This window comes from Macrobrachium nipponense, chromosome 6 (assembly GCF_015104395.2).
Source record: "Macrobrachium nipponense isolate FS-2020 chromosome 6, ASM1510439v2, whole genome shotgun sequence".
Taxonomy (NCBI): domain Eukaryota; kingdom Metazoa; phylum Arthropoda; class Malacostraca; order Decapoda; family Palaemonidae; genus Macrobrachium; species Macrobrachium nipponense.
The window spans coordinates 78,253,776-78,266,275 of NC_061108.1; the positions used below are offsets into that span (position 1 = coordinate 78,253,776).

The window sequence follows — 12,500 nt, forward strand, 5'->3', positions numbered from 1 at the left end:
GTAATTTCTCTACTTATTCTTGTGTCATCGGCGAAACTACTCACTACCGAGTCCTTAACATTACTGTCTATGTCTGCAATCATAATAACAAATAGTAATGCAGCTAACACCGTACCTTGTGGCACACCGGATATTACCTTAGGTTCATCCGATTTCTCATCGTTAGCAATAACTATCTGTTTTCTGTTGTGTAAAAATTCTTTTAACCATCTTCCTACTTTATCCACGATATTATGTTTTCTACTTTTCTTCGCTAATATATTATGATCTACCTTGTCAAAAGCTTTTGCAAAGTCTAGATAAACCACATCTGTTTAATTTCCGCTTTTCATATTTTTGTATATGTTCTCACGGTGGACTAACAGTTGAGAGAGAGAGAGAGAGAGAGAGAGAGAGAGAGAGAGAGAGAGAGAGAGAGAGAGAGAGAGAGAGAGAGAGAGAGAGAGATTTTCAACTTGTAAAAGTAACATAAAGATTTTGTATTTGGTCATTCTGAGTGTTTGTTAAATATCTGATGGAATTGCGTTTATTTGTCGAATCTGTGCAGACATTGTAGCAAACAGTGTGTTTTTGTAACAGGCCCATCAAGTGGTTTAGGTGAATTTTGATGGTGCACCTCGTAAAAAGGTATTGTTAAAAGGCACAGTTTTATGTGCACTTAAAATACTTTAAGGTACTTTGTGAATTTAATTCATTTTTTCCCCATTTCAATTATCTGTGTAAAATGTGTTAAGTTCTTCTGAAGTGTTCTTTTTTATATATTCTGTGCTTACAGTTCTTAGTTTCCACAATCGATGGTAAATTCGATACATTTACACATTGTGTGTTTTCATCTTTTTTCACTCACAATTCTTTTTAACATTTCATACTTGATTTAAATCATCCTGTAACACATGTGAATTAATTTGAATTTACTTAGATTTCCTTTTCAAATCTTAAGCATATCTTAACATTTTTAATTTTACTTGATTAATTTAATTTCTTGATAACTTCATTTTGATATAATTTTGTTTAATAATTAATTCAAGAATTAATTAAATTTTTTGTTGTTTTCAAGTAATAGTAAATTTTCTTAAGATTGTGAATTCCACTTATAAATTTCGAATTTCACTTATAAATTTCGAATTTAAAAATAAAACTGTTTTATTTAAAATTTTTATAACAATTGACTTGTAGTACGTTAAGACCGAGATATAGTTGTTTGTTGGAGTGATGACTTTTAATTAACTTAACCTCTATGAATACCTCACACTTGTTTGATGAACTTACTCTGATTTTTCACATGTTTAATAAACATTTTAATGGATCATTGTTGTCTTTAGAGTACTCAGTCATATTTATATCTGTTATGTTCAAGTATCTGGCTGCTGCGAAGTCACTTTGTGGAACGCTTCGTCAGAGTATGGGTATGTATGAGTGTGTGTCTGTGTGCTGACTTTTTGATGAAAGACTTTTCATAGTCCATTTCGTTTCTTACTGGTGTAGTGCATAATTTGTAAAAAAAAAAAAAAAAAAAAAAAAAAAAAAAAAAAATAATAATAATAATAATAATAATAATAATAATAATTAATAATATAATAATAATATTATTATTATTATTATTATTATTATTATTATTATTATTATTATTATTATTATTATTATTATAATAAAATTAGGAAATTTGAAGTCTGCTGTTTGACAGCGTTTCATTTTTTATCCGAGTAACTTTACCTTTTTATGAAAACGTAAAAACTTGCATTCATCAACAGAAAAGTTCCACCTTACTATTTTTTCTGTTGTGGCAACGAAACCTGAAAGCTAGATTTTGTTTGGAGTGTATTCAAAAGACTGCTTGTATTGACAGTATCAGAGGATTATTATATTTATCTCTCTCTCTCTCTCTCTCTCTCTCTGAAGGTGTGCTTGTTAAGTAACTGTTCTCTCTCTCTCTCTCTCTCTCTCTCTCTCTCTCTCTCTCTCTCTCTCTCTCTTATTCTTTTCTAAACCTGCAATCTTCGCCAGGAAATAAAGTTAAGAGTGAGAAGTAACGAGCCTTTCAGGAAATGTCTCCAATGGGATTAGAACAGACATCTGATCTAACAATTTTTATGTATAGACCCAATATTTTCTGGATCTAAAACAGATATTCAACCTTTACGAATATACTAACTCCAATTAATACATATTTAATTGGAGTTTAATTTAATGAAAAATTATGCCTGAATACATGATCCCTGTGTAAAACCATTTTGAAACAACCGCATGGCATGAAAGATGCTCTGTTGTTAAGATTTCCCTTGAATTCTAAAGAAAAAAAAAGTACAGTCTGGCTACTCTCTCTCTCTCTCTCTCTCTCTCTCTCTCTCTCTCTCTCTCTCTCTCTCTCTCTCTCTCTCTCGTTTCCTCGAATTTCCTGCATCTCCTTCAGAAAGGTCTTTCCCACCTCCCCGTCTCAGGACAGGGGATGGCCATGATGGCCAGGCCGGGTCCCTCATCCCTGTCCCCCTGACGCCTCAAATCCCAGGCAAGAAGTAAAGTATCGCCCAAAGCCACACTTCGACAAGGCACAAAGAGCCACTCGAAGAATTTGGGGGTAAAAGGCATACCAACCAAGAGCGGTATTTTCCCTGGCTAAGAGGTGCGTGGAGTCACCACTTAAAGGTCTTTCAACTCGTTTGCTTTTGCTCATACCGACGAGTTTTATTCGGCTTCTTATTTCTTTTGTCGTCCAGGATCTTCTTGACGTTTTCAGCTCACTTCTGACCTACTTGAAAAGAATTGTATTCTTTCTGGTGGCTTCGTGATTAAAGGTTTAATTTTAGTTAAAACATTTTGTTTGTGCGGTTTGGTTATTTAAAGTGTTGAGTTGGGTCTCTGCCATTTCCTATATATTATGTAATCTTAGCAGTGGAAAATCAACGGAGTGAAAAGAAAGATGTCATTTGCCTTTGTCAGAGGCTAAGTCGATTATGATCCTGTTGACAAGAAGAAATATTGTACGTCAGTTATTTCGGACAGAATTGTGGTGACCTTGAAAACTGATTTTCCAGCAAAATTCCACGAGTTTTTGTCTCTTCTGATTTTAAATGACACGTTTTGATGAACAGCTGAAAGTCCAAGGATGATTATGTGAGGATGAAATCTGAGATGAAAATCTAATCTAGATGACTGTTGAGCGTAGAATTTTGTGTCTAAGGGAGAATCATGTCATACTCTTAAATGATAAAATAATCGGCCGCAAGAATACTGCAATGTCTGAGAACCCGCCCTTATTCCTATACTAAGATGAAAAATTTTTGAGCAAACTCACCTCCGCCATTCTTGTAACACAAGTAGGGAAACCTCCAGACATTTGCCAGATCGACAGCAAAGCCTATGACGGACAGCAGAAAATCGACCTTCTTACCCCAGGTCTCTCTCTCCTCCCCTTCAGTGGTGGCCACCCCTGTCTCACCCCCTGGGGCAGCGGTGTCCCCGCGTCCACTGCAGGGCACCGCGGATTTCTTGTTCCCGCACGCCATTTTGGGCCTCGACGCCTTTCGGGTGAGGGGTTCTACAAGCCCGGTTTTAACAGCTTAAGGGCAGAGTCCTTACGTGATCCTGCCGTTTTCCTAGCGACGTGCATATAGGCTATCCTGTAAGAAGAAGAAGAAGAAACACAGTAAGTTAAAGACATGTAGTGACCTATGAAACTGACAGATGTGTAAGTTGTTACACAGAGAATAACAGGCTTGTCTGTCCGATAACCTTAATGAACGGCCCCCTAGATGACATTCTTTATTCTAATTTCATAGAAAACAAACAGCGAAGATGGCCTTTTTCACAGAAATATGATGATATACTATCCTTAGTAAAGTGAGACTAAAATAATAGCATGAATCAATTGATAGGACAAGTAAACGTGTATATTATATATATATATATATATATATATATATATATATATATATATATATATATATTCATATAGTGAACATGAGTGTGATGTCTTAGACGATACAAGAAAGGCAAATAGATTAATTTATATAAGAGACAATAAGAAAAGAAAGAACTACAAGACCACGTAAAGCAGTAAAATTAGTAAAAGTAAAACAATTTATTTTAAGCACTGATAAGAATGACGGACAGAAATTCAACAAATTGTAAATAAAACAGTTAGTTAGGTTACGCCATCATTTACAAAATTTACTATATATATACGAGTATATATATATATATATATATATATATATATATATATATATGTATATATCCTTTTACGTAATGTTTGCAAAGAAGGAACATGTCGTTACCTCGTCACCGAAGATGCTCTAACTTAGAATCGTCTGTTTTCTCGCAACACTTATTTACTTGTCATTTCGTTTTCCTAAATCATTGCAGATATTTGAATAAACATTCCAGTTCAACATTTTTCCTTTTTATGCTTTTGCCATCCCTTATTTTAGCTCTGTTTTTTATTGCATACAATATGTGTGAGGACGTATTCGTTTATTTGTGTACAAAAAAATACGCCGCACCAGACACGCACCTACGGATTATATACAATACATTTACATTCACATTGCTCTCTCTATCTCTCGTCTATATATATATATATAATATATATATATATATCTAGATATATATATATATATATAATATATAAATATATAATATCATTCGAGCTACAAATGTCCTTTAATATCTAATTCGCTCTACCTCGGAATTGATATATTTTCATATATGTACCGAAGGGGAATTTTTAGTTGATAATAATTTCGTCCCCCCTTGGGATCGAACCACCGTCCAGTGGACGGGAAACGAAATCAGAAACGGACAGTGATGCTATCGAGTCGGCCAGCAGAGAGGCTATAAGTTTATATCGATTCTGACCATTACAAATCACTGTCGATCTCGGTGTTTTGTAATTAGAATCGATATGAAACCCCCTCAACCATGCTAGCCGATTCGAGCGTTTGACCAACGTTGCCTTGTTATGAATACTTATCACATCACCGTGATTCATTCGAGCTACAAATGTCCTTTAATATCTAATTCGCTCTACCTCGGAATTGATATATTTTCATATATGTACCGAAGGGGAATTTTTAGTTGATAATAATTTCGTCCCCCCCATGGGATCGAACCACCATCCAGTGGACGGGAAACGAAATCAGAAACGGACAGTGAAGCTATCGAGTCGGCCAGCAGAGAGGCTATAAGTTTATATCGATTCTGACCATTACAAATCACCGTCGATCTCGGTGTTTTGTAATTAGAATCGATATGAAACCCCCTCAACCATGCTAGCCGATTCGAGCGTTTGACCAACGTAGCCTTGTTATGAATACTTATCACATCACCGTGATTCATATAAATCATTTGAGCTACAAATGCCCTTTAATATCTAATTCGCTCTACCTCGGAATTGATATATTTTCATATATGTACCGAAGGGGAATTATTAGTTGATAATAATTTCGTCCCCCCATGAGATCGAACCACCGTCCAGTGGACGGGAAACGAAATCAGAAACGGACAGTGACGCTATCGAGTCGGCCAGTAGGGAGGCTATAAATTTATATCGATTCTGACCATTACAAATCACCGTCGATCTCGATGTTTTGCAATTAGAATCGATATGAAACCCCCTCAACCTTGCTAGCCGATTCGAGCGTTTGACCAACGTAACCTTGTTATGAATACTTATCACATCACCGTGATTCATATAAATCATTTGAGCTCCAAATGTCCTTTAATATCTAATTCGCTCTACCTTGGAATTGATATATTTTCATATATGTACCGAAGGGGAATTTTTAGTTGATAATAATTTGGTCCCCCCATGGGATCGAACCACCATCCAGTGGACGGGAAACTAAATCCGAAACGGACAGTGATGCTATCGAGTCGGCCAGCAGAGAGGCTATAAGTTTATATCGATTCTGACCATTACAAATCACCATCGATCTTGTTGTTTTGTAATTAGAATCGATATGAAACCCGATCAACCATGCGAGCCGATTCGGTACATATATGAAAATATATCAATTCCGAGGTAGAGTGAATTAGATATTAAAGGACATTTGTAGCTCGAATGATTTATATGAATCACGGTGATGTGATAAGTATTCATAACAAGGCTACCTTGGTCAAACGCTCGAATCGGCTAGCATGGTTGAGGGGGTTTTATATCAATTCTAATTACAAAACACCGAGATCGATGGTGATTTGTAATTGTCAGAATCTATATAAACTTATAGCCTCTCTGCTGGCCGACTTTATAGCGTCACTGTCCGTTTCTGATTTCGTTTCCCGTCCACTGATACAGTGGTTCGATCCCATGGGGGGACGAAATTATAATCAACTAAAAATTCCCCTTCGGTACATATATGAAAATATATCAATTCCGAGGTAGAGCAAGTTTGCATAATCAATACCTACTCTGGGACAGGCCGTCAGCCTCAATTTACTTTACTTTTCTGATTGTACCTCTTTGATTAGGTCAGATGCAAATACAAGCCAGTTATCCACAACAGCTGCACACTTCTTAGGTACAATCATAATAATAATTATATATAGAAATATTTATGTATATATAAGTAAATATATATATATATATATATATATATATATATATATATATATATATATATATATATATATATATATATGCTTAAGAAAGCACAGTAGATGCACGTGACTTCATAAGTAAGCGAATACCACAGGAAAATGATAGTCAGAAATCCAAGCGCTTTCGTCTTTACTAAGACATTGTAAAGGAGCTAATGAAATACAATTGAAGAGAAAGGTCTCAGGTACACAACAAGATCAAGAATACCAGATGGTTAATTGTCAAAAGGATAAAAATTAAAAGAGATAATCCAAGATTATCAGATATCACATGGTCACAAACCTAAACAGATTTGACCCTAACTGAAATTACAAAGTATCTTCACAGTCCAAAACATGTAAATACTGAATATATTATTGTTGCTTATATTTATCTACAACTTTTTTCATTATGAAAGCATCAAGTTTAAATAAACCTAGACTTAAATTTAGAACATTTCTATTATTTGACTTGATGAAACAAGATTCAATGATATTCCTTTTAACTGTGTCATTACATGGGATTAAGGCTCTTGCTTGACTCCAGTTAATAGGATGATCTAACTCTCTCATATGTACGAATAATGCATTCAATATTTGCCCAGTTCTCACAGAATATTGGTGCTGTTTAAGACGTTGTGAAAGAGATTTACCCGTCTGTCCGTAATAGACTTTATCACACTTTTTGAATAATGATTTAACTGTATATTCACGTTAGATATAGTGCCTGTATTGTTTGGTATTACTATATGATGGAAACTTGTAACCATCAATTACAGAATGACTCCAGAAACTTTGTTCCGATTAATAAAGAATAAGTCTGATATTTGGAGGTTTTTAGGATCCTCATTCCGTGGGCTGTTACTACAGTTCATTCATTCACAATAATTAACAACCCAGTCAGTGAATCTGATATGTATACAAACACAATAAACAATAAGATAACTTTACTTAATATGAGTTCTAATGGTACACAGCTATTTATATTTTATTTATCCGTCAAAACTTTTTCAAGTTAGTTACAGAATTGTAAACACATTTTGCAACCGTCAAAACAAGTTATATATATTTAAACTAACTGGGTTAATTCAAGTATATATCACGGTTTCTCCTTTGTCTTTGTTGTATATATTTTATTTTTTCTTTCTTGTTTTTCATAAATCATTCTATATTTCTCACTCTCACCCAGCGGGCAACTGGTTCTTCTCTACTCCATTCTTTAAAAATCTGAAATGCAGGTACAATATGTACATATATGGTGCCTCATTCTTTGTGCTTTATGCATTGTTTAATTGATATAAAGACCTCTGCAGCCCCAGTGACAGCTGTCTCGTTTAGGTGCCATATTTAATGGCCTTATGCCAGGCAGTGATCATTCAAGTAACGGTCTTCAACCTGGGGTTGTGCCAAGCCTGCGGTCAGTCTGGGAAAAGATCCTTTGGTTGAGGTTACGTTTGAGCACACTTCTTTTTTCTTGTTGTTTGCGTTTTCAAAGGGATTTATTGATGTATATGCTGTGTTTTAAATAAATTCTGCGTTTATTCAGTTTGTGCTCTTATCCAAATGTTTCTATGCTCTTTCCTTTTTAAGATGCGAACATTCTATTCAATAGATGTTTGTCAGTCAAGTTCAAATCCTTTAGCTGTTCTGCGTAATGTATGTTGATAAAAAAGTAATAAAAAGCTGTACTTGTGGATTACCTGCGTAAATAAAAAGAAAATCATGTTGGGCCTATGAAAGGAGTCAGAAACACCTCATCCTTTTTTTCTTCAGCTCCTCTTCCCTCTCTTTCTCCCTTTGTCATCCATTGCCAACCCTCTCCTTCTTACCCCAACAATAGACGAACTAAATTCACCCCAGTTGAAGGATCCAATTGTCTCGCTCCCCCTTCCTCTGCCTATCACGAGCCTGTCCGTTATGTACTCAAGTCCAAAGCGCGGATTTTTTTTTCCTCAACCCTTTTGTTTTTCTTTAATCACCACGCTTGTTTGTTTACATCGCAGCTGTTATCTTGATTATAGTTTAGCAACTTTTTTTCTTTCTTTGCCTTGCTTTAAAAGTCTGTATTCTACTCCCACATGACTTATGTAAATGACGTTCACAGTATGACTTACAATAATTACAAGACTTTCTTTGGACTAACCGAAAAATGATTTGGCTCACCTCAGAAAGTCATTTTCTTCGGATTTAATTGTGTCATGTAATTAGTTTCTCGTTTTAATTTGGTTAAAATGCAATTTACTTTGTCATCACAAGCATCCGTATATATTGCAGAATTTTATGCAATTAAAATTGCAATAAGGACAATATCCATATAAACATTAAATGATGTTGCAAAATACAGTGACTTAAAAAGTGCAATTGAAGCCATGAAATCGCATACAATTAATGATATGTGGTTTCCATCTCATGTAGGAAATGAAGGAAACGAAAAAGCGGAAATCGCAGCTAAAACCACAATAAGGTTACCAATCTTTCAATTCCATCTTCCAGTCGAAGATTGGTTAAATTTAATCAACTTAGTGATATGGAAAAATGACAAATGGCGATGTGACTGGGATACCACTCTCGTAATAAACAAATTAGAACTATTACAGACACTTTCAGAGAATGGCCATCATCTTCAAGAAATGATAGAAAACAAACAGTACTCTTAACAAGATTTAGAATAGGACATAGAAATCTAACATTTCTTATGTACACACCTCACAGTCCCCCAAGCAATTTGTGATATCTGTCAACTGCAAGTATCTATTAAGCATATTTTAAAGAAATGCCAGAAAAATCAACGCCCCAAGAAACTTACGTTTTGAAAACTACACAATGAAAGAAATTCCAGCTGAATAGAAACACTTTTGTAGAAGCTATTCTTAGGATTTTTATAACGCTGCAAAATAAGAAAAGTTCCCCCGGATTTTAACCTTAAACAAAAAGAAAACAAAAGTGAGCACTTAAATCTATGAATTTTATTATGGTGTTATTTGAAGAGTTCTTTATTTTCTAAAATCATTTTTTGCAAAATAATAACCTTTTATATTTTACTTCCATTAATTGCAATGTGAAATTGGTAATTATTTCTAATGAATGATGAAATAGTTACATTTATGTTGATTTTAAGAAGCCGAGAAATTATTTATATGACAAAATGTATAAGAGTGATCATCCGTTTGCTTTTCTTGTTTTTGAACTACGGTAAGAGTAGAAAAATTAAATACAACCTTTATAGTTAAGGGTACAGTCAACAAGAAGGTAAGAGAGCGGCAGGCATCTCTTGAACAGGGTGGTATGAAACCAAATCTGGGTAAAACTGAGGATATTAGGTCCACCAAACGGGAAGGGGATGGTTTACTTATACAACACAGAAGGGCTCTATATTTGAAAAATTTGTAGAATTTCAGATACTTAGGGCCTACTTAAAGCCAAGAGGAAGGGTGTGAAGTAGTTAAGGGGCAATAATGGGAGGTGGCAGGGTAGTGTGTGACAAATGAAAGGCAAAAATTATATACAAACATACACACACACACACACACACACACATATATATATATATATATATATATATATATATATATATATATATATATATATATATATATATATATATATATATATATATATATCTAATAAAAGGAGCCCATAAAAACACCAAAATGTAGAGAGAAAAGTACTATATTTCAGAGACTGCTGTCTCTCTCTTCAGGTATATGAATGGAGAAAAGTTTACAGAAAAGGTGGTATTTATACCAAGAGATTCGTCCACAAGTAAGCCAATTTAGGTCACCCCCGCTGATAATCTTCCTTTAATCTTCTTAAGCGTTGGTTGAATGAACACTGCGTCGACAATATCTGATATCCAATTCCCTTTTGAGATGTTCATTACCTGCTTCTCTTTTATTAAGGCCGATTCCATCATTTGACTCTTGTACCGGCAGTTGCTGCTATAAATTACACGTGACATATTCCAGTTTATTCTATGGTTATGTTCATTTATATGGTTGAAAATAGCCGAGTTCTGTTGTCCATACCTAACTGACCGTTTGTGTTGTATTAATCTCTGGGGAAGTGATTTACCTGTAAATCCGATGTAAGATTGGTCACAGTCCTGGCATGGGATCTCATATACCCCAGAGTCTTTGGGAGATGTCTTTTGTTGGATGTTAATCAGGGATTTGGCTAAGGTATTTGGGTAGGTAAATGCAAAAGGGTTGGATTTCCCAAGGGTGTGAGTTACTCTCTTAATCGTCTCCAGGTGGGGAATTTTTATTTTATTGTTGGGTGTGTCTCTGGTCTTGTCTTTAGGGGGTCGGTAGAAAATTACGTTTGCTTTTTGAATTGCTTTCTCAATTATATGGTCAGGATACTTTAAAGATGAAAGTTGCTTGCGAATTAGTTCAAATTCTTTTTCCAGGAAATCTGGGGAACAAATTCGTAAGGCTCTTAAGAATAGGTTGCTAGCTACACCTATCTTGATAGTATTGTCATGATAGCTAAAGTAGTGAATATATGAAAGTGAGAACGTTGGTTTTCTGTATATGGTAAATTTGTATTCTGTCGTGTCTCTGATTATTAAAACATCAAGAAAAGGAATTTTGTTGTCTGTTTCCCATTCAACTTTAAATTTGATGCTGGGCACTAATGCGTTTAATTTTGAGAGGAATTCATTAAAATTACCCCACTTATTATCCCAAAATGTTAGTATGTCATCCACGTATCTCATCCACAGCATGTTTTTTGGGTTTTATTGCATTTATTACTGTAGTTTCAAAGTATTCCATGTACAGATTGGCTAAAATAGGACTTAAAGGACTACCCATACTACACCCGAATTTTTGCTTGTAGAATGATTCCCCGAATGAAAATACGTTATTAGATGCACATAATTCAACTAACTTTATTATTTTGTCAAGTGCCAAAGGGAAATGATCTGAATAGGGGGATAATTTTTCCCTTAAAAACTGAAGAACGTCCTGTACTGGTACTTTTGTGAATAGGGAGTCTACGTCAAGGCTTAAAAGTTTTGTGTTGTGAAGTGGTATATGTGCTTCTCTGAATTTGTGACAAAAGTCTTCCGAATGTTTGATGTGACTGGGAGAAAAAGTGCCTAAAAAAGGAGAAAGGAGGCCAGCTAACCATTTAGAAATTTTGTAATTGAAAGCTCCGGCGCATGAAACGATGGGTCTGAATGGAAGATTGTCTTTGTGAGTTTTGGGAAGACCATAAAAGTAGGGTAATTTAGGATTAATTACTTTAAATTTCTCTAATAGTTCAATACTCCTTTTGTCTTGGCCAATTAATCTTACTTTCCGAAAAAATTCTGTGGGAACGTTCTGGAGGGGATTTTTCGTCAGTTTTTCGTAAGTATTTGTGTCGCTAAGGAGCTGGTTGATTTTGTCGAGGTAGAAGTCTTTGTCCATTATTACAATTTTGCCGTCTTTGTCGGATCTACTTATTATAACATCTAACTTTTTTAGCGAGTGGATGGCTATCATGAATCTGCGGGGAACAGGATATTTCTTATGAAGGTCAGTTAAAGCATTTAGTAACACTCCTTTTAAACATATCTCTTCACGGCTGTAGTTTTTGTCAGATATGAATTTATCAAAAGCCACTATGAAGTCTAGGTTGTTTTTGCGGTCTGGCATAAGGGCAAAGGATAAGCCTAAATTTAAAACTAAATGTTGATTTACAGTAAGGGGGGTGTTGGATAAGTTTAAAACTTTGTCTTGTTGTTCAAGATTATTCCATGCGAAGTGGAAAGGTTTGTGACGGCACTCAAGGAAATGACAACTTAATTTCATTCGAGAGGATCTATAATCATGTCTTTTATTTTAAAAGACTTTTATTGTTTTAAATCGTGTAATAAAAATGTTATTTATGATTGTAATCCCGCTTTCTCTCTACTTACTGTTTTGAAAGAATTTTTACAA

General features: G+C 34.8%; 1 protein-coding gene across 1 annotated transcript in view; it reads right to left on the reverse strand.

Annotated features, from left to right (window-relative positions):
• The window catches only part of LOC135216434 (sodium-dependent dopamine transporter-like), a 259,994-nt gene that overhangs the window by 128,672 nt on the left and 118,822 nt on the right, over positions 1–12,500 (reverse strand). Inside the window, exon 2 of the mRNA XM_064251797.1 lies at positions 3,293–3,617. Coding sequence (XP_064107867.1) covers positions 3,293–3,503 — 211 coding nt within the window. The 5' untranslated portion in view covers positions 3,504–3,617. The remainder of the gene's footprint in view (positions 1–3,292; positions 3,618–12,500) is intronic.